Source organism: Eumetopias jubatus, unplaced genomic scaffold (assembly GCF_037043125.1).
Source record: "Eumetopias jubatus isolate StellerSeaLion01/CBP00866 unplaced genomic scaffold, mEumJub1_p1.0 scaffold_12, whole genome shotgun sequence".
Taxonomy (NCBI): Eukaryota; Metazoa; Chordata; class Mammalia; order Carnivora; family Otariidae; genus Eumetopias; species Eumetopias jubatus.
Window position 1 is genome coordinate 1,931,183 of NW_028274818.1, and position 26,032 is coordinate 1,957,214.

Sequence of the window (26,032 nt, forward strand, 5' to 3'; positions counted from 1 at the left end):
TGGGCTTCGAGGGGTCTTTATTAAGTGATACTTTAGTCTCAGTCTCTGCCAGGGACTGGGAGTCCGGGTGACCCCACTCCCCCCCAGGTCGTCCCAGGCTTGCTGTCTTAGAGGAAGGAGGCAAGAAGCCTGCTTGCCTCTGAGAACAGCCTGGGAAGCTAGGCTAGCGCCGGGGTGGGGGCAGCAGAGCCGAGACCCCCTCCCCGCCCCCCCCCCCACGAGCTCCTGGCCAGCCCCAGGGCAAGGGGCAGAGGCGTTCCTGGCCAGAGCCTCCCCCACAGCCTGCCCTTGCTGCTCCACCCCCCGCCCTGAGCGATTCATGATCTCGGCTCCCACATTCACCTCGCCACTGGCCACGAGCGAGTCCCACGCTCAGCCCCAGCAGGACAGCAGGCCCCTGACCAGGCAGCTCTACGGGCCCCTCCTTTCTGCGGCCCACCCCCACGCAGGCCTCTCCCAGACCGTCAGGGGGCTGGTGGCCTGGCACCGCACCCCGCCCCATGCAGGGGTGCAGCCTGCCGTCAGAGGGGCCTGCTCCGTGCCCCGGAAGCTGGGCAGGCACAGAGCAAGGGCAGAAGCGGGGCGGCTGGGTGCATGGCCCCCACAGCAGCAGGAGGGGGCGAGCCCTGGCCCTGCTCTTGGTGCCGGCAGCTCCAGGCCCCTCTTCTGGAAGAGTCCCCAAGGCTCCAGAGCTGCCCCTGTGCAAAGGGAGGGGAGGACGGGGGGAGGGGTCCTCCAGGAGGGGAAGGGTCTGCAGAGAATCACCCACACATCTGGTGTTACCCAATTCCTCCCCCCCGGCAGCGGAGGATCCAACTCCTAGCGCCAACCACCCTGCGTCCTGAGTGAGGAAGAGGGGCCCTTGTGCTGTCCCTTCCCCTCAGAGGTCCACAAACCACTCCAATGGAACGCAGACGCCCATGCCTGCCACCTGCCCCTGGGGACAGTAGGGGGCTGAGGCAGAAGGGCTGGCTGGGGGCCCACAGGCCTCTCCTGCTCCCAACACTTCCCCCGCTTTCCTGACGTCGTCTTGGCGACAGGGGGACCCGCCCTCCCAGCCGGCTCTGGGCCCTCCCTGCGGCTCCCGGGCCCTCCCTGCGGCCTGTGTGCAGCTGGGCTTCCTTCCTGCGTGCGTGCGTGAGTCTGCGTGTGGTGGGGTGACTACAGGTGGTGGTCCTGGCTGCCAGGGAGGGCAGGAGAGATCTGGATGCAGCCCCACTGCAGGGCCTGGGGGTCCGTCTCAACCAATCTCCTTCCACTGCTTGTAGAAGTCCAGAACATTCTTGATGTCCACACTGGCGTGTGCAGCGGCCTGTAGGGCTGCCTAAGGGACGGGGGAAGCGAGAAAAGCAAGTGTGTGGAGTGTTCTGAGGAGGGAGTCCACTTTGGCACCTCTTCCCCATTCACCCATCTCCCCACCTCACGGACCTACCTGCATAGGGCCGGAGAGCGCACCGGGGTTGTCCAGTGGAAGGCCCGTGACGATGGTCACCATGCCGCTCGGATCCTCCTCGCCTGCCCCCTGGGCCAGAGTCAACTGTTTGCAGCTGTCCAGGATCTTATAGAGAGTCCTGGGAGGAAGAGGAGGTGGGCCAAGCCCCAGCGTGAGCGCAGCCCGGACGCCAGGGTCCCCGGCGCCCAGGGGAAGCTGGAGACAGGGAGGGCAGCAGGAGCGCGAGAAACCAGGCGGCCGGGGCGGTGGTTCTGGAGGGTGTCCTGCAGGGAGCGGGCGGAGGGACACTGAGGCGGGACACCGAGCGCCGGCACCTCAGGGCCACAGGGGCTCCGGGGCTAGAGCCCCTTCTCTGTCCCCGCAGGGGGCAGGTGCAGGACGCCCTGGCGGGCCGGGCGAGACTGGGCTGGCCCGCTAGCTGCTGCAGGGCCGTCTGGCCCGGGGAGAGCTCAGACGGGGGCAGGCCGGGCGATCCGGCCGCGGCTCCAGGAGCACGGGGCCAGCATCTTACCAGGCGTCCGCATCCCGCCTCTTCAGCTTATGCCGCTCGAGGCTCTTGCCCACTTCTTTTTGGCAGCGGATATACCTATGAAGGAGACGGCGGTGGGGGGGGGGTCAGGGGGGTGGAGCGCCTCCCACAAAGCATCTCGCTGTGGCCCAGGGGGAGGGGGCCCAGTGTCTCCCATCACAGCTCTGTTGGGAGCCGTTTCAAAGGAACTTCCTGGCCACTGAGCCCAGCTCGCTTTTCCTCCTCCTGATAACATCGATCCTTCAGCTCCTCCCGGGGGGAGGGGGGGAGCTGAGAAGGGAGGAACAGCAGATGCTTTTCAAGTCAGGACTTCTGCAGACAAGGTCCAAACAAGCAGGCTTTGTGCGGCTTCCCGGCTGGGCAGAGGCAGCGGGGGAGCCGGGGACCAGGGGCCAGTTTCTCCCTCTACTGCGCCCACCGCCTGCTCCTCTCCCAGCCCCAGAGCCTGGAAGGGAGGGCCTGTGCGGGCCCGAGCACCGGGCGCGCCGCCACCTGCCGGCCCCTCGCTAGCTGCAACGGGGATAGCACCCTGGTACCCCTGATCACACGGCCCAGCCCTAAAACGGCAGAAACTCCTGCCAAGGAGCCCACAGACCAGAGCTGGGGGGGGGAGGGTCCTGCCCCCATCTCTCTGCTGATGCTGACCTCGTGTCTGCCCCAGGAGCAAAAAGACAGCGAGTCAGTGTCCCCCGTGACCACCCTCCACCCACACCTGAGACCCCGACCTGTAATCACATCTCCCCATGGGGAGCCAGGGGCAAACACTGCTGTCGGGGAGCCTGGCCCGGGGCTCGGGAGAGGCCCAGCCAGGCCCACACCCACCTGTTTCCTTTCTTAAACTCTGCCTCCAGGTATCGGATACCATCCCGGGCCCCTGGGTGCTCCTTCTTCAGCAAGTCCAGGCCATCGATCACTGGTGGACAAGGTGGGGGTGAGGAAGGGTGAAGGAGCTGAGCTCTCACTGCTGGGGCCCAGGGCTGCGCAGGAAGCGGCTGAGCTCGCGGGGGTCCCCCAGCCCCCCCGCCCCTGCAGGAGAAAAGCAGGGCCCGGGGCTCCTACACGGCTCCCAGAGCTCTTCCGAAGCACGGCCTGCCACGAGCAACAGAGCCGGCACTTCAGCACGTGCGTTCGCTTAGATTTTTCTCTCCTGTCTCCTACCCATCTCGTGAGTCAGAGTTTAATAAGAGACTGTCACGTGCGTCCCACAGACGAAGCGACCGAGCTTCAGAAAGGTGGCAGCACTCGACCGAGGCCACGGTATATGGCAACTGGGCCCCCGTGAGCGCGTCTCCATCGCAGGCCCAAAGTCCCTTCCCAGCCACACCCTGCCCCCCACCTCCCAGCACGCCTACCCGTCCTTGGGATGATGACAATGAAGCGGCCGCTGGTGGCCAGCTGGCGGATGACCGGGAGGTGGTGGCAGAGGGCCTGGGTGTCGGGGACGAGGTAGGGAGACATTGCCGACTGGGCCTTGGGCTGCTGCAGGCTCCCTTCCAGCTGAGAGACCTCGAGCTGGGGACAGAGGGCAGAGTGTGGGGCTGCACGGGCCCTGCAGCCTGGACGGAGAGGATGGAACCCAAGGGGGCCCTCGTGGGGCGTCTTCTGCTGCAAGGGGGGCAGGGGGCTCCCTATACCAATGCCTTGGAGGAGAGGGGAGCAGGAAGAAGGAAAAGTAAGGAGAAAGGAGAGACGACAGAGAAAGCAGAAAGGGGCCATCAAGGCTCAGTGCGGACATGGGCGAGGAAAGGTGGTCTGGGAGGTGACGCGGTTAAAGTGAAGGCCACCGCAGCAGCGGGGAGACGGAACGGAGCTGGGGGGGCACACTGGAACGGGGGTAGGGGAGGCAGCGGAACAGAACAGGGGCCGTGCCACAGGGCAGGGGGCAGCGGCTGGGGGGGACGGTCTGCTGGTGGGGCCTGGCCCACGACCAGAGTGAGAGCAGGGGCAGCTGAGTCCCGACTGCCTACCTGAAGTCGCAGCTGGGCCATGTCTCTCATCAGCCTGTTCCGACGGGCTTCCTCCTGTGCCTACGAGGCAAAACACATGCTAAGCTTGGGACCAAGAGCTGGGGTCACAGTCCTTTCCCCAGCAATTAAGAGGTATAACAGATTATCCGAGAAGAATTCCCAGGGTCTGACACAGGAAGCCCTCATGTGAAGGCAGCTCTCTCGCTCCCGCTAAGACAGGGAAAGGGAGGCTCGGGAGACAAACCACTCCTCTGGCAGAGAAGGACCTGGGACCCGCGCCGAAGCTCTCGCTGGCCCAGGTGCCCGTGGCTGCACATCAGGCTTCCTGCTCTGCCCCTCTGCTCCGTGCGGTGCCCGCATACCCGACCTTCTATCACCATCCACTTGCCAACTTCCAAATCCGCAGCTCCAGCCCACACAGCCCCCTCTGCTCCTCCAAACCTGCTGCTCCCCTTCTGGTGGTCCCTGACGTGGGAAACCAGCCACCATGTGCGCGAGGCGGCGGCAGAGTGGGCTGTGACCATTCCCTAGCGGCTCCCCAAGTTACCACTTCCCCGTCCTGCCGACCGCACCGCCTAAAAATTGCTCACACCCTTCCGCTCCCCTCCACTGCGTGACCCCGTCTAAGCTGGTTCCTCCCACCTCCTCCTCCCTGGCCCCTGGCCCTACCCCCAGCCACCTTCCCCACCGGCAACCAGACACTATCTGCTGTGCACCGGTGGCCCTGATTAAAAGTTCTCTGATGGTTTCCCTTTGTCTTCTGGATGAAGCCCAAATTCCCTAACGTGGACTAAAGATGAGATTAAGGGGGCGCCTGGGTGGCTCAGTTGTTAAGCGTCTGCCTTCGGCTCAGGTCATGGTCCCAGGGTCCTGGGATCGAGCCCCACATCGGGCTCCCTGCTCCGCGGGAAGCCTGCTTCTCCCTCTCCCACTCCCCCTACTTGTGTTCCCTCTCTCGCTGCCTGTCAAATAAATAAAATCTTAAAAAAAAAATATAGACGAGAATTAAGGATGGGGACTTATCCTTAAATATCAGCTGAGGGGTGGCCACCGAAGGCTCTTTGATGGGCAAAGTGACAGCCTCAGAGCGGTGCTTTACAACATTAACCCTGAGCATATAATCACATTCTAACAACGAGAACACATGGCCGTGTCTGGACAAAGCCAGGTTGAGCGACCCCCTACAAAATAATTGACCAATACTCCTCTGAAGTGTCAAGGTCACGAAAGGAAAACTGAGGAACCGTCACAGCCTAGAGCAGACCCAGGAGACACACAACCCTACATAATGGGGGAGCCTGGGAAAGAAAACAGACATTAGGGGCGCCTGGAGGGCTCAGTCGGTTAAGCGTCTGCCTTCGACTCAGGTTATGATCCCAGGGTCCTGGGATCGAGACCCGCATCGGGCTCCCTGCTCAGCCTCTCCCCCTGCCCCTCTCCCTGCTGTGCTGTCTTTTCCTCCTGCTCTCTCTCAAGTAATTAAAAAAACAAAAAAGAAAACAGACGTCAGTGGAAAATATAGTGAAAACTGAATAAAATCTATGGTTAACAGTACTGCACCTGTCCCGACGTCTTAGTTGTGCAAGATTCATCTACGCCCCTGCAGAGTCCTGCACGACAGAATGGCCCCTTGGAGAAACCCGGGTGCAGCAAGGAGAGGAGGCACCCGAGCAGGCCCTGCCGGCAGACTGACAAGGACGGGGAGTGCTGTCTGTAGGAATCAAGCCCAGGAACAGCCTGTCAGGCTGGAATTGGAATTGTGACGGCCCCTCTGCCGGGGGGTCGGGGGGTGGGGGAGTGGGAGAGTGGGAGGGGGAGCGGGCATCCATCTGGATCCAGGAAGAGGAGAGCCGCACCACCCTCGGGCTCTGGCATCCCTGGGCCAGTGGCTCAGAGATGCGGGCCTCTGCCGTCCTCAGGGAACACCTGACGAACCACAGGAAAGATGGGTCCCTAACCCGGGCAGATGCCAGCGTCCCGAAGCAGGAGCAGTGGCCCTGGCACCCAGCGGGCCTGCAGAGAAGCCGCGCCCCACAGCAGCTTAGAAGAGCCAGTCTGCCCCATCTCAGAGCCCTGGCGCTGCCATGGACGGTCTGTCTTCCGTGGTTCTGTGTCCCCCGGGCGAGCGCGGGAGAGGGTAAGCGCCCCTTGCAGAGCTGCGCCCAGGGTCGAATGAGCTGTCCTGGGCCAACTCGACTTGGCACGCAGAAAGCTCTCGATACGTGATGGCAGTTGTCAATATGGGGAGGGCCACAACTGCTGCTAATGGACGAGCCCTCGGGGTGGACGTGTGCCACCCGGCAGCGCAGGGCGCGGCCCCGACAGACAGTGTGACCTCGGGGTCCAGCACCACCTGCGAGGGGCTTTCAGGTGCTCCCTGTCCCTGAGGAAGAGTCCTGGAGCTTTAAGCTAAAGGAAATGCCTCCAAAAGCTACCACTTTTTAAAGCTGTGTAATTTCCCCATGATTATCTTTGTAATTATGTGTCTTCCTCTACAGAACAGCAACAAAACCCTTAACACAAAAAGTGGTTTGTTTTTTTTTTAACAAAACGAGCTTGCTTTTAAGATTGCAAAGAAGGTAGTTTCTGGTGAGCCTGTGCCCCTTCCCAGCCACGTGCAACGTCTGCAGGAAGGGGGTGCTCAGAGAGGCAGGGAGGCCTGCAGCTTGGAACGAAGAAGAACCATGGACGTTTGCAGAGACACGTGGGCCGTGCCTCAGTGCCAGACACCCCCCCCACCGAATGCACCGCCAGCCGGCCGGGGAGGACAGCACGCTCGGAGCGTTGGAAGCCCCGGCGCAGAGCCTGGATTTTGCTCCCCGAGCGTCAGCCCCACAAGAGAAAGGACTATCTTGTTTGCTGCTGTGACCCGGGTACCTACAGAATGAACAGGCCTGGCACAGAGCAGACGCTCAGTGTGTGGGGACCAGATTCTGAATGGAGAGGAGGTAACCCCGGCCACCTCCTATTTTCTGGGGCTCCTGGAGGGAAGGATCCTGCCACTCCCCCTGGCCCGAGTCTGCATTCCCCCGAGAGGAAGGGCCAGGAGCACCTGCTGAGCACACACGGTGCCCAAGATGCACACTCAATCTAGCGTCACGACTACCCTATGAAGCAGGCTTAGCAAGGAGCTCAGACTCGGGGGGGGACAGAGATGGCCCTTAAGCCCAGGCAGTCTGGACACAGGCCTGGTGCCCTGCTGCCTCTACTCAAAGCACCGCTCCCTCCCTGTCTGCTGGCCCGTCCCGCAGCCCCCACCCTGCAGCCCCCATCCCTGAGCTCTTCCATCAGGGGCCCCCGGTCCATCGGGGCCTCTTAGGCCTGCTTTCTCAGCGCGCCCAGCGGGAGCAGAGCAGACAGGGAGGGGAGGCAGGACGACTCACCATGCGGAACTGCGCCTGGGCCTGCTGCAGCACGCCCTCCTGCTCCGACTGGGCAATGCTCACGAAAATGCCGGCCTCCGCACTGAACTGCAGGATGCTGCCTTGCAGGCGGGCCACAAAGTGGCCAAAGCTGCGGATGCAGCAGATGCGCACGACCGACTGTGAGGGGATGTGGGAGCCAGTCAGGCGGGGGCTCCTTGGAAAGGCCCGTGGTCTGGGGGGTGGGAGAGGGGAGCCCCAAGACCCAGAGCCTCGAGTTGCCAGGAAAGGAGACTGCAGGCAGGACTGGTGAACCAGGACTCAGGTGGAGACAGAACAGGCAGCGCACTGGGCTGAGAGCGGGAGGATCCGGGCGCTCACGCCACCTCCCTCCTTGGGGTCTTATGTGAAAAACAAGGGGACTGAACTATTTTTTTGGTTGGCAAAACAATTCTTCCCCATCAAACAAAAATCTTCTCTAGAACCCTAAAACATGAAACAGACTAGAGCCAAGGTGCTCTGGCTGGAGAGGAACAAGCAAGAGGCCTATGCGTGTGCCAGCGAGGGCGCTGGGAGCCTGTCTGCTTGGCTTCCCCTGCCGTCCCCAGACGGCCCGCTCGGGAACGCAGACGCAAGGGTGACCGGCCTGGGCGGGCAGCATTCCCCCTTCCAGCTCTCTGACGGCCTCCTGTCCAGCGCACAGGACACTGCACCCAGAGTGGAAAAGAGCATGAGAACAGCTCCTAAGCCCTAATGGCTCCCCCGTTCCACCCTCTGCAAAAGGTGGACATGGTGGAGGGAAGCCCACGAGCAGACACCCATAAAGGAGCAGCCTGCAGGAAGGAGAGCAAGCTCCGCGGCTCACGAAGGAGGCATGGCCAGCCCAACCCTGAGGACACCCTGCCTGTCTGGACGGGAGGGCCACCTGCTTCACTGCGGGGCTGGACGAACAACAGAGTTGGTGGCGTCAGAAACACCATCCTCACCTCCTCTAAGGTGCTAAGCAGGGGCCGATCCGCGTCAAAGTTAAAGCGTCGATGGGCAGCCCGGAGGGGAGGCAGGTTACGAAGGGCCGTGTCCTCTGGGAGCAGCAGGCTGGAGGGCAGGTCAGGCAGTTCACAACCTTCGAGAAGGTCCTGGACCTCGGGACACAGGGCCAGGCCTGGGGAGAAGACACGTGAGACCACCTGCCCTGTGGAAGCCCCCAGAGGAACGCAGCCCTTCCCCTTGTAGAACAGGGAGATGGGCACACGGGGCCGTTCCACACGGCTCACGGAGAGCAGAGCTGGTGGGGTTGGGGGGGCAGGGCAGGCACGGGGAGCAATGGGCTCTGATGTGAGAGGCTCCCCGACACCAGGGTGGACCCAAGGAGGGCTCTGGAGGAGGACATGCACACCTCTCAGGTGAGGCCAGAGCTGGGAACCAGAGAACAGGTATGGCTGCAGGTGGCAGGAGGGGATGAGCTCTGGAGCCCCAGGAGGACTCTCAGCGACGGGGGCTGGCTCCCAGGCTCGCCTCTCTCTGCTCCTGCCCACCCCACGGCCTTCCCCGGGGAGCACACTCCCTGGCCAACCAGGCCACCTGCCCACAGGGAGGCAGTGTTGGGGGAAACCGGAGACGCAGAGACCACAATGGCCGCTGTGTGTCAGGGTGGCAAGTCATTGAGTCCATTGACCGCCTTCGCCCCAGGCTGGGTTACCAGGGAGGCGGCTGGGCTTCGTGGGGCCACAAGGGAGAGGGGAAGGGGGGCGGTGCTGGGCACCCGCTCACCAGACTCCTGGAGCTCGCCAGCAGCTGGCAACAGGTTCAGCAACACAGACAGGCGATTCCACAGACTTTGAGAGCTCTGGGGAGAGGGCAGGCCTTCAGCAGAGTGGGGGGCGAGAAAAGCAGGACGCCTGGGGGATCTAGGGGCTATGGCCACAGGCCTAGAGCGACCTGATAGAAAAATTAACTAGAGGCCAAGGGGTGGGACGCCTGGGGGACCTGGAGAACAGGGAGCTGACCCCATGAGGAATGAAGGGGGGCCACGGGCCTGGCTCGACTGCATCACCAGCAGCAAGATCGTGGGGAGAAGGCGTGAGGCCACAGGAAGGACACTCTGGATTCTGGGAGTGGGAAAAGCTAGAGGGCTGGAGGCGGCTTCTCCCCATTGTTCAGCCTTCCGTGTGCCCATCCTGGGACACCTGTGTGGGGACCCCATCTCTAGCACACCTGACGACTAAGGGTGGTGAGTAACCCGCTGCCAGCACACTTCAGCACACACCCAACGGTGTGCCTGGCCCCTAACCCCAAATCTCATCTGGGGAGGAGGGCAACCTCCAGGGGAGGGGTCTTCCACGGCACAGCAGATGTGCTCCTGGGATAAAGCAACACTGGACAAGCACCCCGGGGCCCTCAAGGCTCAAGACAGACCGAACCTGGGGAGAAGGCGCCCGCGGCCCCCCGCCTCCACAGCGCCAGCCTGATACCATGCCCTCCACTGTTCCCCTGCCCCAACGCCTCCACCCTGTCTGGCGGTCCCGCCGTCCCTGGGTCCCGTCTCCCCGGCACCACTCGGTGCCCCCTCCTCCCTCTGGACTCCGGGACCAGGCTCGAGGCCGGCCCTCACACACACGCCTTCGTCGAGCCCAGTCCTCCCGGTGCGAGGGGCACGAAGTGGACTGAGCAGTTCTTGCTTTCCCTGTCCGCGGACGGTGGGGCCCAGCGCAGGCCACAGGCTCCTGGGGGCAGAGGTCACGTCTAATCCGTTCCCTGTAAAAAGCCTAAGGGCCCACCCAAAGCAGATGCCTGCCATAACTTCTGTGGTGACGGAACCAGCTGAGGGACCTCCTGGCTGTGCTCCCCCACCAACGCCCGGAGCGCCGCACCTGTGCACACACGACAATGAGGTCAGGGTTGGCCCGCAGCCAGTCCAGGAAGACCTTCACGGCGGGAAGCAGGCCTTCGGCCGCCAGGACTTGTAGCTTCTCCTGGACGCTGCGCTCATTCCGACAGGAGCGCCCGCTAGACTCGCTGCCCTCTGACTCGGAGCCCTCCTCGGAGGCTGGGGGTGGGGAACAGAGAGCCCGGATGAACAGCAGGCACGCGGCATCGGGCTTCAGCTCCAGGCCGGGGGGCATACTCTCCCTGCCTGCCCTCTGGAGCAGAGTTCTAATGTGAAAGATCGGGAACTCGCTACGCACTCCTGCTTAATCTTTCTACGCCCACTAACCTGATGCTTTTAAGCCAAGAGACTGGTGTCTCCACCCTTCTTGAGACGCCTGAGTGGCTCAGTTGGTTAAGCGTCTGCCTTCGACTCAGGCCATGATCCCAGGGGTCTGGAATCGAGCCCTGCATCTGGCTCCCTGCTCAGTGGGGAGCCTGCTTTTCCATCTCCCTCTGCCTGCCCCTCCCCCTGCTTGTGCTCTGACAGATAAATAAAATCTTAAAAACAAAAACAAAAAATGTTTCTTTCTGGGTCCCCTGGGTGGCTCAGTCGCTAAGCGTCTGCCTTCGGCTCAGGTCATGATCCCAGGGTCCTGGGATCGAGCCCCGCGTCAGGCTCCCTGCTCCGCGGGAAGCATGCCTCTCCCTCTCCCACGCCCTCTGCTGGTGTTCCCCTCTCTCACTATGTCTCTGTCAAATAAATAAAATCTTAAAAAACAAAAACAAAAACAAACAAAATACAGTTCTTTCTGTCTCAAGCTAACTTGGGAGGACGATCTACAGCTCTTCCCTCAACCAGCATTTATGAAAGGCCTACTCTCTGCTAGAAAGCAGGGCAGACAATCAGAAGGGAGCTGTCGGGGGGGAAGAAAAGGCATACAGAATTAAAAGAAACACCCCTGAGGTGCCTGGGTGGCTCACTCGGTTAAGTGTCTGACTCCTGGTTTCGGCTCAGATCACAACCTCAGGTCTGTGAGATCGAGCCCCGTGTCGGGCTCTGTGCTCAGCATGGAGTCAGCTTGGGATTCTCTCTCCCCCTTTCCTCCCTCTCCACTCCTCCCCCCTCACGCAGGCTCACGCTCATAAATAAACTAAATAAAAAAAAAAAAAACGGGGCGCCTGTGTGGCTCAGTCGTTAAGCGTCTGCCTTCAGCTCAGGTCGTGCGTGATCCCGGGGTCCTGGGATCGAGTCCCGCATCGGGCTCCCTGCTTGGCGGGAAGCCTGCTTCTCCCTCTCCCGCTCCCCCTGCTTGTGTTCCCTCTCTCGCTGTGTCTCTCTCTGTCAAATAAGTAAGTAAAATCTTGGGGAAAAAAAAGAAAAAAGGACGATCCCACCTCCTACCTCTTTAACCTAGCAGGTCAGAGCACGGAGCAGGCCGCTCCAGCTCTGCACCCTGGCTCCCTAGCTGCTTCTATCCCTGAAGCGTTCCCTGCGTCCCACCCACACACAGGCACGGCATGAGAAACTGAGGATCCAAGGACAGACCAAGCACACACGTCCTGCCCCCAAGAGGCTCATGGTCTCGCTGGGGAGACAGACAAGCCAACCGACAAGTACGCCTGAGTGGGAGAGGCCTAGAGGCTGTGGCAGGGCAGAGACTACAGAAGCCCACAGGGAGGAAATCTCCCCTGGCCTCAAAAGAACCCTAGACCCCGGGATTTCTAAGGGAAAGCCAGAGGGCAAATTAAGAATGAGCCAAGCGACAGGCCAGGGGCAAGAAGCAGCATTCAGAAGAGGGATGAGAACTCTTCCCCCACAGGAGTGCTGAGAAAGTTCAACAAGACAACAGCCAACAGTCCGGCGCCTGAGAGAGCAGGCACTGGGCGCCTCCTGTGTGGGGAAGAGCCTCGGGAGAGGTCCCCTGGTGGGCCGAGGGCCGGTGGTCGTGTGGGGAGGCAGGCGATGGCGGCAAGTGCGGACCAGAGCAGCCCGAAGAGCTACCTGGCTCCGAGGGCTTGTCCGCATCTCCGTTGACACAGGGCGTGCGGCTGGCCACGGTGTGAGGTTCGCTGGGGGGCTGGAGGAGCAGGTTGCTGAAGGTGGGGGCCAGTCGGAAGCAGCGCTTGGTCTGGAACATCTGGGTGGACATGGCTTGCAGGTTGCTGGCAATGCTAGCTTCACTGGGGCCCAGGGGGCCATTGAGAGACTCGGGAGCCTCTGACCTGGGCCGAGCGGGCTCCAGGGCTGGGGACCGCGTCCCCTCCTCATCCTCCATGTCCTCCAGGTCTGACCGGGACTCCTGGCTGTTCATTTCTGAGTCTGTCTCAGCATCAAAGGCTGTACCCCCACCTTCGAGACTCTTGTCGGAGCCACTGTCTGAGCCCTCACTGGCCCTGGCTGAGTCGTGGCTGGAGTCCGAGTCAAAGCCTTCGCTCAGGTCACTATCCTCTCCAGCTCTGGGTGGGTGGCGGCGACGGCGGAGGCAGGAGAGACGGGAGAACTTCCGGCTCTTCCTGATCTCACCTGAGGGAGGTGCTGCGGGAGGGGGCTCAGGGCCTGGCACCTCCTCCTTCTCCAAGGGCTCATCTGTGCAGAGAGGACAGTCAGGAGGGGCCTCGGGACAAAGTGGAGCCCCGAAATTGGAAGGTGCTCTTCAGCACCTCCTCCCGAGCCACGCCCGTGCCCTCCCCCCACCCCACCCCCCGCCGCGCCCCAGGCCGGCCCGGCCCTGGTCACACCCCCCCCGCCTGCACCTGTGCCATCGCTCCGGAACGCCGGCACGGGGTTCTCGCCCTCCTCCAGCTCAGCCTGCAGCCGTATATTGACGTGGTTGACCAGGTGGGAGAAGAGAGCCAGGGTGAAGGCGATGGCCGCGCTGTACTGCTTGCACCCTAAAGCCAGGAGAGCCAGGCATCAGGGGCCCAGGGCTGTGAGGAGGAGGTGCCATTCGCTCCGGCCCCGTCTCACCTGGTCTCCACCCTTCCAAGGATCCAACTACTTCTCAAAGCTTCTTCTATGGAGAAAAGACTTCTCAGGTCTCTGCGTGATTATCCCGCCGTCTAGGACGCATCAGCTCGCTCTGCGCGTCCCCAGGTAAGCGTCCCCTCTAGCCCCACGCCGTCCCCCCCGGCTCGGACGCCTTCACGCGGGCTCCTCCTCAGCGCCCAAGCACCGCACACCCGGCCCTGCCGCCCCCTCCCTCACGAGCCGGCTCCGCGCGCGCCGCTGCCAGAAAGGTCCGCACAACTGCCCGAGCGCCCCCACAGCGAAGTCTGAATTCTGTCTGGGTCATCGGCTAAGTACCCTGCCTCTCCTGTCTGCGGGCTGTGGCCAGGAGTGTGTCTGGGAGGAGCCCAGGGGAGGGGGAGTGGGGATGGGCCGTGGCCTCTGTTCCTTCACCGGCAGCTCCTTCGGGGTAGGGTCCCCCGGCCCTCACACCCACAGCCAAACGCTCGTGGGAGGAAGTTGGGCAGCGAGGCCCCCAGCCGCCCCGGGGGAGAAGGCAGGGCACGGGGAGTTACCTGCTCTCTTCAAGCTGTGCACGCCCATGAGACAGATGATGACCATCTGAAAGAGGAGGAGGTCCGGGAGGAAAGCGTAGCCGCCCTCGTAATCCTCCTCGCCCTCGCTGGCTGGGCTGAGGCTGGCGGACGGAGGCAGGTAGAAGAGGCAGAGGTTGAAGTCCTCCAGGACGGACTGGCAGAGTGACGTCAGCTCTGAGTCCACTGGGCTGCAGAAGGGCAGGAGCGACAGGGAGGTCCGTGACTCCGTCTGGGGCAGGCACAAGGAGCCGCGGGCATGGGGGAGGCCACAGAGAGCTGCGCTGGTGGGACCCACGGGACCCAGCTCAAGGGCCTGCCCTCTTGTACTCACCTGCTCCTGGGCTGTAGGAGGCTTTGCAGGTACATGAAGTTCACCAGCAACCTCTTGATGTCTTTACATCTGGAAGGAGAGGAGCCCAAGGGAAATGGCAAATAGCTCGAGCCCTCCGGTCCCACCGCACCAGCCACAGAGACCCCTCCACCCCACAGGCCCTACGCACCGCTTCTTGCTGGGAGACAGTTTCCGAGTCTCGCACTTCTTCAGCTGGTGGTACATTTTGGCTGCCTTATCATACAGCCGCTTGAGATTCCCATAGGCTCCCTCAAAGGACACTTCCGACTGGATGCTGAAGGAGATACAGACGAACGCTGTGGAGTCTCGGCAGGGGACGGTGCTCTACTGGCGCTTTAGGGAACAATGCTTCTGGCCAATGCACGCTGCCCCCAGCCTCGCCTTTCATATACAGACTCAGGGTGAAGGCCATCTTTCCGGATAAAACACACAGACACAACTTCCAGATAAACATACTGAACATATAATGCCTTCGCTTCCTCTGTAAGTGGAATGATTGCTTCTACTCTGTTATGGACTTAAGTAAGTTACCATCCCTGAAATACACCAGCCTCCGTCTTTTGTGAAGCAGAGTACTTAACAGGTGGCATCTAACAGGCCGGCCGCATACAAGGGAGTGTACACACAATTTCAGGGCTCACGACACTGGTTCGGATGTGCGTGTGTGCACCATGTGCCAGGCCCCATACCGATATACTGTCCACACATACGCATGAGGACGTGGAGCCCGGAAGAGCAGGAATATTGTGCAGGCCCACGGTGAACACAAGCTAGAGCAGAATCTCCAAGCCCAGCCTGCCTCACTGCAGTACCTAGGACACCAACAGTGCACTGGGCCGTTTTTAATGTCTTTTCTGGGGAAAACAACCTTCTCGTTGTTAAGAAGCAAGGGATAGAAAAGAAGAAATATATGTTAATGGCGAATAAAAGATGGCCATGAATTCACTGACCCTCCTTCCGTTCAGAAGCGGGTTCTGTGTCTCCTCCCCTTAAATCGGGGGAACCGGGGGGACCAGGGGGGCCGGGGGGAGGACCAGGCAACGCAGCTGCTCTGACCAGCAGAACACCATGCAGGTGACTCTGCCAGTTTCCAGGCCCAGGTCATAAGAGAATGGCAGATTCTAAATCTCTTGGGTCATTATCCACTGTCTGGAGCCTTGAGCCACCACATAAGAAATCCGTCTCTCCCAAGGAAGAGAGACCACATGGAGTGGAGGGGGGATGAGCCCAGATGCCTCGATCCAGATAGATCAGCCCTCCAGGGCCGCTGAATACCAGTGACTGATCCTAGACAAGGCCACTGGGGGGAAAAGAACTGCCAGACTGAGCCCCACCCAAATACCTAACCCATGGACAAGAGACGTGAATGCTTTAACATAGTAGGGCAGGACCTCAGCAGGTACCTCCCAAACCTGGACATGCTGGGCTGTCTTTGGAAGTGACTCACCCTAAATCATGGTCATGGGTGTGATGAGGGACCAAGGGGGCATTCCCCAGAAGGCACAAGAGAATTGGGGAAGAGGCAACGGAAACCTACAATCCTGGTAACTGTACTTAAGAATGAAAACAGTGGCCTCGGGGGCCAGTCTGTACCGATCCAAGAAAGGAGACGGGCACCCCAAGAGCAGATACTGTGTTGATTCAAGGGAAAAGATTTCCTGGACCAGGTGAACCAAGGATCATGGCCCAGGGAATTACAAGGCATAATCTTTACACTTTGGCACATGACCAGTACAGTTATGAAGGTCAGCTTACTTTACTCCCTTTGCCTTGAAGCCCAGTTCACAGCAGTGTCTTCTGCAAATGTCTGGCTTCTCATGGAGCTGTCGACCCCTATGAGGCTGCCACGGGGGCCCAGGCAGTTTATTTCCTGACTATAACGTCATCAGAGGCACCGGCCGACCTATCAGGCACATGTGCACTTGGCTCTGCCGACTCAGTGACCTAAACCCACTCAGCCTCAGCTGTGCTGAAACCGAGGTTTCTTATTCTGGGGGAGCATCAGCACCAGGGAAACAGTGGGCCACCCTGCTGCTCAGCTGGTCCTCCCACACTGTCACCACGGTGTGGTGTGAGACACTGAAGCTCGACAGTTGTGCACTTCTTGTCAGCCACTACCCTGATAACATTTTACCCCCCACATCCCATGTATTTCCTCCTTCCAGACAGCAATCCTGAACTTACAGGAGACGGCGGGTAGCTATGTTGGCTGCCCGAGAGCCTACAAATCCAGTGGGATCTCTGACAAGCAGCGCTACCTCAGCCCAGCGCAGGAAGGGGGGGGGGGCGTGAAGAAGCAGGCCACCGGGCTGGGGGGACAGGGGAGAGGCAGGCACTCACCAGCGCAGGTAGCAGTACATGGCCTCCACGCTGTAGTACTTGCCGCCTGCAAGCGTGCCCAGCTGGTTGAAGGGCATTCCTGAAGGGAGACAGAAGTCACGCAGTCTGGGGCCACGACACGCACCCGTCGCCACCACGACGCAGCACTGCTGAGCACTGGGTACTCGTGGGGAGGAGGACCGGGTCTGCAGCGGACACCGGCGTCCCTGGGGAGGAGCAGCCGATCCTATTTCCCCAGGGGACTGACTACAGACTCACTGCTGGCCTGGCCTGCCAAGGGATTCAGCACCGAGGGGCGCCATTCCGTCAGCGGTGGCTGCGGCCCCTCCAAGGCTGATGGAATGCCATGGAGCCCTCTCCTCTACCCCAGCTCGGTTTCTCACCCCTGAGCTCCCCTACTACGAGCTAATCCCCACTTCTGCCTGTAACAGAGCCATCGCCCTTCTCCCGCCGCGCAGGCCATGCGAACAGCTGAAGCAGAAGTTCCGCTTTCTACAGAGACCTCAGGACTCTGCATTTCTCCTGAGCGTGTGTTCCGAGGGGGAGAATGCACAAGCAAGGTGAAGTCTGATGGGACCGAGTATGGGAAGGACCCAGGGAAGCCAGTGCGGCCTGCCTGCCCTCTTAACGTTGTCTTCCTGTTGGAAAATGCTGCCTGGTAGGGAGGCCTGAGTGGGGGTGCCACTTACCAATCTGGGGAGCTACTGACAAGGCTTGGTAGTAAAATCTCTCAGCTAGCAGTTCAGTGTCTACACCAGCTAATTCATTCTGATATCGCGCTGCAGGAGACAGAAGGAAGGAAACGTGATGATGCTGTTTCAGAAAAACCTCCCCTTGTCTGGGAGTCCACTCTGTGGAGCTGTAGTAAGAGCCTGGGAGGAAGATACCTGAGCTGGGAGGCAGGCTGCTTGGGCCTCTGGCACAATCTTAACTCTGCCTGACTATGTGCAAATTGTCCAACTCTCTCTTCCTTGCTGGTAGCTTCAAAACGTAGAGAACGATCAGTGTTTGTAAAAAGACTCTTGCTTATCTCCTCCCAATGAAGGGGACCTGCAGCAGACGTAACCGCTTGGGAAGACCCCTGGTACTGGGTTCTAGAATATAGCTGCTTGATTCTGAAGTGAAGACATTACTGAGGACCCCTGGCCAGTCTACACGAAGCAGCTGGCTCTCTCTGTGCACAGGGCTCATGAGGGGACCAGGAGTGGGCGGGGCAGGGAGGGAAAGAGCCTCAGGTGACAAAAGGTAATGCATCCCACAGCCTAATGAGAAACCTTTAGCTACCAGGACTAGAGGCCCAGGGGCCAGCAGGCAAGAGAGTACTCCTCCATTCTGAGAACATTTGTCAGGCAGGGAAGTCCTCCATGAGACCTAACTTCAATTCCTCTAGGAGTCCATGAAGAAAGAAAAAAACCCCAAAGAAGGAGAAAAGTATCTAATTAAGGTCTTCCTAACCCGCTACTGAAACTGACTAATCACCCAGACTTTCTCAAAGTTCATTTTCCTTCTTCCATAGTCACTGGTCCTTTCTGGCTCACGGAGGAGCAGTGACAAGGGCACATCGTTTGATGGGGGCGGTTACAGAAGCCAAACTCCTCCTGCTCTCCCATCACATACACGGTGGTATCAACAACAGAAGCAGCTTTCCACCTGTCCTGGAGCCCAAACCAAAAATGAAAGGTTCCGATTCTTACACAAATCCCCCAGGTACATGAGACATCGGTGGCAGGCCATCTGTGCCCAGTCCATCTCCTTCCCTGACGCAGACACTGGCTTCTTGCATCCTGAGAAAGACAGACAGAGACACTCAGAAGCCCGTTCCCCGGCCCCCTACCTAATGGGAAACACCTTTCCTAGGTGGAGAAAGGAGATCAAGAATCCACAGCTCGTCCTGAAACAGTGTTAGGGGGCAGAGAAGACACGCATCCAGGACCCAGGTAGAGAGACAGAGGCTCACAGGTAGGGGTCATTCACAAGAGAAGAAGGAAATGGAGGAGATGGGCGAGGGTCCTTGGGCCAGGACAGTTCCCTGGGAGAAGGTGAGGTGAAAGGTCATCATAGGAGGGCTTCTACAAAGGAAGAAGAGGTGAAGCTCAAGTGTCAGGGCAGTCTTGGGTGCCTTGGGTAGAAGCTCCCCACATAAGGGTGAAAGGTTTGAGTAGAGATGGGAAACCTGTATGTGAGGCCAAGGTAGGTGCCCCAGGCTTCTCCCTGGGGAGGAGGCGTACGGAGAAGGCTGCCTACTGGAGGGTCTGCCCATGAGGGAGACAGCTGAGCTTATCATGCCTGAGGACCGGTGTGGCCAGAGCCTGATCTGCTGGGCTCTCCATTCCCCCTTCACCCAAGCACTTTGTAGCCTCAGTTCAGAGAGCTTGAGCTCTTTGGGAGGCAGTTTTCCCACGTGCCAGGTACTGGTCTACGTGTCACTCTGTCAATTTAACGGATCCTCACAGCAACCTCACGAGGTGGTCACTCTCACTGCCCACACGCGGCAGTCAAGGAGACTGTCACACAGCGGTAAGTGGCAGAGCCAGGATTCGAAAGGCACACTGGCTCCAGAGCCCCTCCCTCCTTGTCCACGCCACCGTCAGCCACACTGCCGGCTGCGTGATTCCCACCCTGAAAAGCGGACTGAACAGCGTAGTTGGCTGAACGCAAAAACATCAACGAGGAGGAAAACGGGAGTTTGGGGAACTGATTCTCTGAAGTGAGACATTATTTGTTGTCCTTCACTTTTGGGGGCTCTGGACCTCTCTGGCCATCGGGTATAAAGTCTGTGAGGGCGGTCTTAGGTTACACTGTTGTTTTTAAATCATGTTTTGTAAATGCACCAAATGCGGTGCTACGCTTCTGACCAGAGACTGCCTTATGGCGGCAGAGACACAAGCTCGGGCCCAGAGTGTCTATAGCAACGGCGGGGGCAGAGTCAGGGGAGGGAAGGAGCGTGAGGGGCCAGAGGTCAGACAAGGTGTCAGCCAGAGCCGCTGACACCTCAGGCAGCCGCACAGAGACCGGGGCTATCCTGCAGGAATGTCTGTAAATCCCCAAACATTTCTAAAACTTTCAATACCTGTAAAAAAAAAATTGGGAAACAATCTCTGAAGTTAAAAGAAACAGTGCTAGGGGCACCTGGCCAGCTCAGTCGGGGAGGTGGGAGGCTCCTGATCTTGGGGTCGTGAGTTGAAGCCCCATGCTGGGTGTAGAGATAACGTAAATAAATAAATAAATAAAAACTTAAAAGAAAAAGGAAACGGTACCAACTAAATTCAACTGCAAGAAGAAAACAAATGCTATTAATACCATCCTCCAGTGCCAGACCTGCTCTAGATCATTCCATCCCTCCTTCTGACTCAGTCTACAGTCCCAACCAACAGAAACCTCTTTCTTTCCTTCAGATCTTCACCCTACCTCATGTGCTTGTTTGGATAAACCTGAAGTCCAAGGACCATCTGAAGGTCTTGCTAGAATCCTCTCTGCCTGGGTAGGTCACAAGCTACAGAACCCAGAAGATTAAGAAGGCCAGATGTGGAGGCATATACCCTTTCTCCTCAAGCCCACCTTTCAGATTTCACTGACCTATGAGGGGGTCGGTGACATGGGTCCAGTCGATGCAGCACTGAAGTTCCAGCTGGTAGTGGGACTGGATATAGAGAAGCAGATGCTGGTAGAAGCCAATCCCAGCGACCAGGTGCGTCCTGTAGGCACATTCCAAGGTGCTCCGGCTGTGGATGTGCTGGACGTCGGGAAAGCGAAGGGGCTGCTAAGCAGTAAGCTCAGAGGACTGTTCCTCCTCCCTAACCCCATTCCTCTCACGAGGAAGTGAACTTAGATTCTTGGCTCTGAAACTTCATCTACTCTCCTTTCACTCACGAGTTATCCCCACGCCCTCAGATCCACTTCTCTGAACTTCCCATCTGGGACGAAGCTCCCCCCTCCCCAAATCCTAATTACATCTGCCCCCTCCCTCCTTCCTGCCACCTTTTCCTTGGTTCCTCTACCTCCAACCACGTCCTGGCCCAGCTTCCTAGCTATCTCTTCCTTTCTCAGCTTCCCTCTTTAGACAACGTTTCTTCTCAAAATCTAGGACCTCCCCTTACCTTTTTGTTAGTCTTGATAAGCTGAATAACTTCGTAGTATACCTTTCTCCATAGCAGCTCTTCAGCCTTCCTCCCATAGTCCACTGGGTGCAGGAACATAAGCTTGACGCAGAGCTCGCGCAGCCTGAGGGTACGGAGGAGCACAAGAGACCGACCATCCTTGGGGCAAGGAGGCGTTTGCCAACACCCCAACAAATCCCTGTGCCTCCCAAGGGACATCCAGGGTCAGTCTGCATGACCCGGGACAAACAGCAATCCTAGAAAGCAGTGGGAGCCCCAAAGGAAAGAGGCGGAAGCAGAAAGAACTTTAATAATCTTCTTTTTCCCCTGCACACTTCTCTCCTTTTTTCCTGCCTTTTAACCCCATCTTTCTTTCCTGTCATTCTGTAGCATGGCCAGCTCCCCCAACTCCAATGTCATCCTTATGGCACCAGTCTGTTAGATGCAGAAGCTGCAGAGAGACTGAGGGGTCCCCACTTCCTCTCTCAGGAGGGCCAGAGTTCACAGCCCATTATTGTACCATGAGGTCAGGAGGTAAGAGAGAACGTGCGTCTACATGTGACAGCGTTTCGGGGGGAGAAAGGGAGAGAAACCGTAAGGATCTGTGGTTTAGAGTCTCCAGCTTACTTGTTCCTCAGGCTAATGTTCTCTGGTTTGAACACTTCTTGATAAGCAGTTTTGTTGCAAAGGATGAGGTCGAGTCGATGCACAGCCTCCACCACAGCCCTAGAGGGAAATACAGGCAAACAGCCCCTGAGCCATGCATATATCCAGGCAGGCTGGGGGGGGGAGAGGGGGCCACTGATCCTAGGGGAGAAGCTGCAGAATTAGGGGCAGGGAAATGGGAAGGCTGCAGGCTGGGCTGCACACAACAAGATGAACAGTCTCTCCGCTCCCCCCCCCCCCCGACAGAAAGGCCCCCTACCCTGGGGGACATTTCTGACTATCACTACTTGCGGCAGAGATTCGAGGGGGTGGGGGGAGTTGCTACTGGCATTCAGTGGGTGTGGCCAGATACCCCACAATACACAGGACAGTCCACCACATTAACTATCCTACCCCAAATGTCCAAGGTGTCAAGGTAGAGAAACCCTGTGATATGAGAAGCTAGACTCTCTTAATGGAAAGAGCCTGTGCTGTGATGCCAGCAGGTCCAGGCTTTGACCCTTGGCTGTGTCTAAGTCTGTAATTTTGGGCAAATTATCTGAGCTCTCCAAGCCTCAGCTGTCCTGTCCATAAAAATGGGGACAGGAATGGCAGCTGCCTCAGAGGACCGTGAGGATGAACTGAAAGAACTTACAGCTGGCCTTGGCATACGGCAGCCATTCAACAAATAACGGTGACATGAATTAATTACTGTGCACGGGCTTATTGTCTCTGACACAAAAGAAAGGCATTCCTAGCATAAAATTCTATTTCTGAATTACTTGAGGTATGGAAAAATGGGGGGGGGGGCTGAGCTGTATACTGCGTAGTCGCAAGGTCTTCTGGATTCTTTGTTTGATATTAGAGGCTCTGGGTCCTGGGCAAAATATCTAACTTCCTTATGTCCCAGTTCTCCGATCTACAAAATGAGAGTAATATTATCACCCACCGTGTGAGGATTAAATTAGCTAATACACAAAGCACTCATAATGGTGCCTCGTACATGCGGAGCGTTCAGTAAACATTAGCCTCCATCTTTCTTGTCATAAGGCTAAGGAGGAGACTCCAGACACCATGAGAAAAAGCCAAGGAAACTCTACAATGGATGGCTAAGAAGTGCCAGAGATACGTGTCACCTCCAGAAAGGTAAAACCCACTGGAAGATAGATAGCAGCTGTGAAAACAGGTAAACTCACACATAGCTCTAGGCACAAAAGCAACAAAGAAAGGGGGGATTGGTGATTCCCAAAACAATTCAAGATTGCTTCAGAATACCGAGACATGGGCTACTGGGCCAGGGCGCCCCCGCAGGCGAACTCCCCGTGGTGGCTCAGGTGGGACGCCAGCAAAAGCTGCCCTGCCCAGGGAAAAGTGACCACCAGCACCCAGGTGCACGGGTGGGAGGGTAATCAGGCCTTCCCACAGGCAATCTTGAGAGCTCAGCATTTCTCCAAATGCCTCCGGGCTGCCCAGAGAAGGGAGCCAAGCCCTTTCAGCCAGCCTGGCCCTTGATGCCAGGGCCATCAGACAGCCATCAGGGACTTTACTCTAGGCCTGCTTAGTGCCCCAGGGCAGGGGTTCTGAACTTCCGTGCCATGGACAGATCTCAGGAGTGTGTACACGTCTTTATGGACCACTCCACGGCTCTCCTTAGTTCTCAATCCAAGAAAGCTTAATAACCATTGCTCTAGGAAGTTCTGATTGCAAATTCTTTTTTTTAAGTAATCTCTATACCCAACTTGGGGCTCAAACGCATGACCCTGAGATCAAGAGTTGCATGCTCTCCTGACTGAGCCAGCCACGCGCCCCCAAAAATGTTTTTTAAAAATAATTAGTCGGGGGCACCTGGGTGCCTCAGTCGTTAAGCGTCTGCCTTCGGCTCAGGTCATGATGTTCCTGGGATCGAGCCCCACATTGGGCTCCCTGGTCCGCAGGAAGCCTGCTTCTCCCTCTTCCACTCCCCCTGCTTGTGTTCCCTCTCTCGCTGTGTCTCTCTGTCAAATAAATAAAATCTTAAAAAAAAAAAAAAGAATTAAAAAAATAAAAATAGTTAATCGGCCTAATTAATTAATTGGTGTTTGTGGCCCACCCAGCATCCCTTCTACTGCTGCCTTTTCTTCTGAGGGGTTTAAAACATTTCAGAATCTCATTTCTATAAACAGACTGTGGGAATTTCCCAAATTTACTGAAGCTTAGAGTGACAGTTCCGTAGTCTAACAGCACATTTATGTTGGGCAGAGAAATCAGACCTTCCTTCCCCAGTTGCTTCCAATAGTCACCACCGCGCTCATAAAGAATAAAAACAGAGGCGCCTGGGTGGCTCAGCCGTTAGGCGTCTGCCTTCAGCTCAGGCCATGATCCCAGGGTCCTGGGATCGAGCCCCGCACCAGGCTCCCTGCTCCGCAGGGGGCCTGCTTCTCCCTCTCCCACTCCCCCTGCTTGTGTTCCCTCTCTTGCTGTCTCTGTCAAATAAGTAAAATCTTTTAAAAAAAGAATAAAAACAGAGTCCTCCTGCCTCACATTTCCACCCTGCTCAAAGCCAAGAACTCACAATCACAGGCAGAGGTACCCACATGCACACATGTAAGCCATGTGTGCACACACATCACCTTAAGTCAGTCAGTCCCGTGAGGGTAGTGGGTTGAGGAAGAACTAGGCCTGCACACGATCAGAAGGATGACCAGGGCCGTTACCAAAAGCTGGAGACAAGTACGGAATCTTGCAGGCAGGGCCCACGCTCTGACGGGCAGCGCTGACATTCAGCAGCGTGACACCGCACATGTGCCAACCACAGCCAGCTCCTCACCCGCCTGAGACGGCTAGGGGCAGCCCACAGTGGGCGCCCAGGGGCTGCTGCATTGGATCACTTTTCTATTTTTGGAGCAGCCTATACTCCCCTCTGCCTCTGACTTACAAAGGCCGAAAAGGCAGGATGCCTATTCCAGGGAGGAAAAGACAACGTGCTCTTGACTCTTTCACTGCCAAGATGGGGCCCACCGCTCCAAGGGCCCTGTTCAACAGAGGCTGAGCTAAACGAAAATCCCAAACCCTACGCCCTACTAGAAAGCAGCAACCTCAACTTGGTCTCACACTTCACTCCATTCTGCCCCAGTTCTAGAAACCACGTCCCCGCTGCCCCCCATAAAAAAATCCTCGACCCTGTGTGGGAAGAGCGCACAGCGGCCTCAACGGAGGGACGGGGGCTGCAGACAGGACCTGCGGAGGGCGAGCGGCGCTGCGGAAACCAGAAACCGGGAATGGAAGGTGCCTGGCAAGAGACCGCAGTCATGAGGCTGGGAGGAAGCGAGGCTCGGGATCAGCAGCACCCAGGTGCCCTGAAACGGGCTCCCATGACCTAGGAACACTCCGGACTCACAGCGCTTCGTGGCCCTTCCAGAGCAACACAACTCGTCTTCAGCCTCTCTCTTTTCATTCAAACTCCGCAAAATTGGAGCCAGAGGAACTTCCGAGTGTATCCAACCCAAGTCCGTCCTCTCCAGGACGCGGACAGCGAGGCCCAAGGTCACACGGAGCACCCGGCTCTCCGGGCTGCAGCCCGGGGCGCTCCCCTCCGCGTCCGGCGAGGTTCGGAGAGCCGCTCCCTTCCGGGTTCTCCCCGCCTGCGACCCCACCCTTACCTCCGCGGCCCGCACGGCTCGGGGCCCGCCCCAGGCGCCCGGCGAGGGGCCTCCTCCACGTGCGCCCCCCGGCCGCCCGGCCCCCCCCCCCCCCGGCCGCGGCCCGGGCCCCGCGCCCGCCCCGCTCGCGGCGCGGCCGCGCCCTCCCGCTCTCCCAGCGCCCCGGCCCGCACTCCGGCCCCGCCCCCGCGGCGCCCACTTCCCCCGGCGGCCGCACGCACGCCCCGGCCCCTCACCGGTAAAGCCGCTTGGTGTGGAGGACCTTCGCCTCTGGCTCGCTGCTCTCCCCGGGGGGGGGGCCTTGGCTCATGGTGCCCGGGTCCGGGGCGGCTCCCGGTCACAGGCCCCCGCCGCCCGCCGCTACCGCCACCACTGCCGTGTCCGGCCGGAGCCGCAGCCGCCGCCGCCGCCGGCCCTGCTCGGCCGCCATCGCTGTGAGGAGGCTGCCCGCGACAGCTCCTCCTCCGCCCGCCAAGTCTCGCGATAGCAGCTGCCCAGCTGCGGGCCGGCGGCCTGAGTGCTGCCAAATCTCGCGAAGCTCGTTTTCCCTCCCGGGAAGTTGCCAGAACTAACTCTGGGCAGCACGGCCTCCTTCCGGCTTCTCCAAGTCCTTGCGGAAAACTTTATTGACAAAGCCGCCAGAGAATGGACAGTGGACACCGTGAGGGGCTGAAGCTGGGCTGGGTCGCGGCACTTGGGCCCACAGCTAAGAGCGAGGCTTTGCTTTGTGCCGCAGGGGCCGTTTGGTGCATCCCTCCGACCCTTCACCCCGCCCCCCTTATTTGAGCCGCGCCTCTTTCCGATTACTGCTGATTCCTCTTCTCATTGTATCCCCCACTTGAACAAACAAAAGTGTATGTGAAAGTTTCCCTCGGAAAGGTGGAACGCAAGAGTAGGCCTTGCGAGACCTGAGCCTTGAACGGGCGCCTCGGCCCGAGCTCGGCTCCCCATTGCGAAGACTAACACCTGCAGCCCCGCAAACATTCGTAGAACACTTGCTGTCTTCCAGCCGCAAGCCTGGACTCTGGAGATGCAGGGATGAGCAATCCAGACACTGTCCCGCCCTCACAAAGCTCAGATGTCTTCTGGGGTAAGGTCCCACAGGAACGAGCAGCCACTCTCTCACGTTTCTGCCTTGGAAAGTTCACCTTGGATTCTGATTGCTTTCTTAACCTTACACCTAGGCTAAAAAGCAAGGTGTTTGGGGGTCTGTGTAAGTTGTAATAGGAACATAAACT

At 58.8% G+C, this 26,032-nt stretch overlaps 2 protein-coding genes across 6 annotated transcripts in view; one reads left to right on the top strand and one right to left on the bottom strand.

The window, feature by feature from the left end:
- Positions 1-25,248, bottom strand: SMG5 (SMG5 nonsense mediated mRNA decay factor). Of its 3 annotated transcripts, none has more exons than XM_088029139.1 (22): positions 25,031-25,248; positions 21,139-21,237; positions 20,512-20,635; positions 19,991-20,147; positions 18,109-18,198; positions 17,104-17,193; positions 16,415-16,493; positions 14,223-14,348; positions 14,054-14,122; positions 13,702-13,910; positions 12,928-13,071; positions 12,182-12,766; positions 10,182-10,357; positions 9,082-9,157; positions 8,298-8,473; positions 7,333-7,491; positions 3,950-4,009; positions 3,335-3,494; positions 2,805-2,895; positions 1,965-2,039; positions 1,433-1,571; positions 1-1,324 (listed from the first exon to the last, which is right to left on the bottom strand). In XM_088029139.1, exons 1-22 carry the CDS (start codon positions 25,102-25,104, stop codon positions 1,241-1,243), a joined length of 3,042 nt encoding a protein of 1,013 aa, XP_087885265.1. In that variant the 5' UTR covers positions 25,105-25,248; the 3' UTR covers positions 1-1,240. The 3 variants fall into 3 exon arrangements, with proteins under 3 accessions (XP_087885265.1, XP_087885266.1, XP_027945839.2); XM_088029140.1 differs by having other exon boundaries at positions 12,934-13,071; positions 25,031-25,247; XM_028090038.2 differs by lacking the exon at positions 25,031-25,248 and adding an exon at positions 24,533-24,827.
- The window catches only part of TMEM79 (transmembrane protein 79), a 7,515-nt gene continuing 6,518 nt past the window's right edge, over positions 25,036-26,032 (top strand). For all 3 annotated transcript variants that reach the window (XM_028090044.2, XM_028090043.2, XM_028090045.2), the window contains exon 1: positions 25,036-25,884. The gene's annotated coding sequence lies outside the window, so the exon portion shown is untranslated. The remainder of the gene's footprint in view (positions 25,885-26,032) is intronic.

Excerpts from the sequence above, each read along its gene's own strand:
- SMG5 (XM_088029139.1), bottom strand. The coding sequence starts at position 25,104 with ATGAGCCAAGGCCCCCCCCCCGGGGAGAGCAGCGAGCCAGAGGCGAAG. Across the intron at positions 3,495-3,949 it reads TGGCCCAGCTGCGACTTCAG|CTCGAGGTCTCTCAGCTGGA; the intron begins GTAGGCAGTCGG and ends CTCTGTCCCCAG. Across the intron at positions 2,040-2,804 it reads GAGTTTAAGAAAGGAAACAG|GTATATCCGCTGCCAAAAAG; the intron begins GTGGGTGTGGGC and ends TCTCCTTCATAG.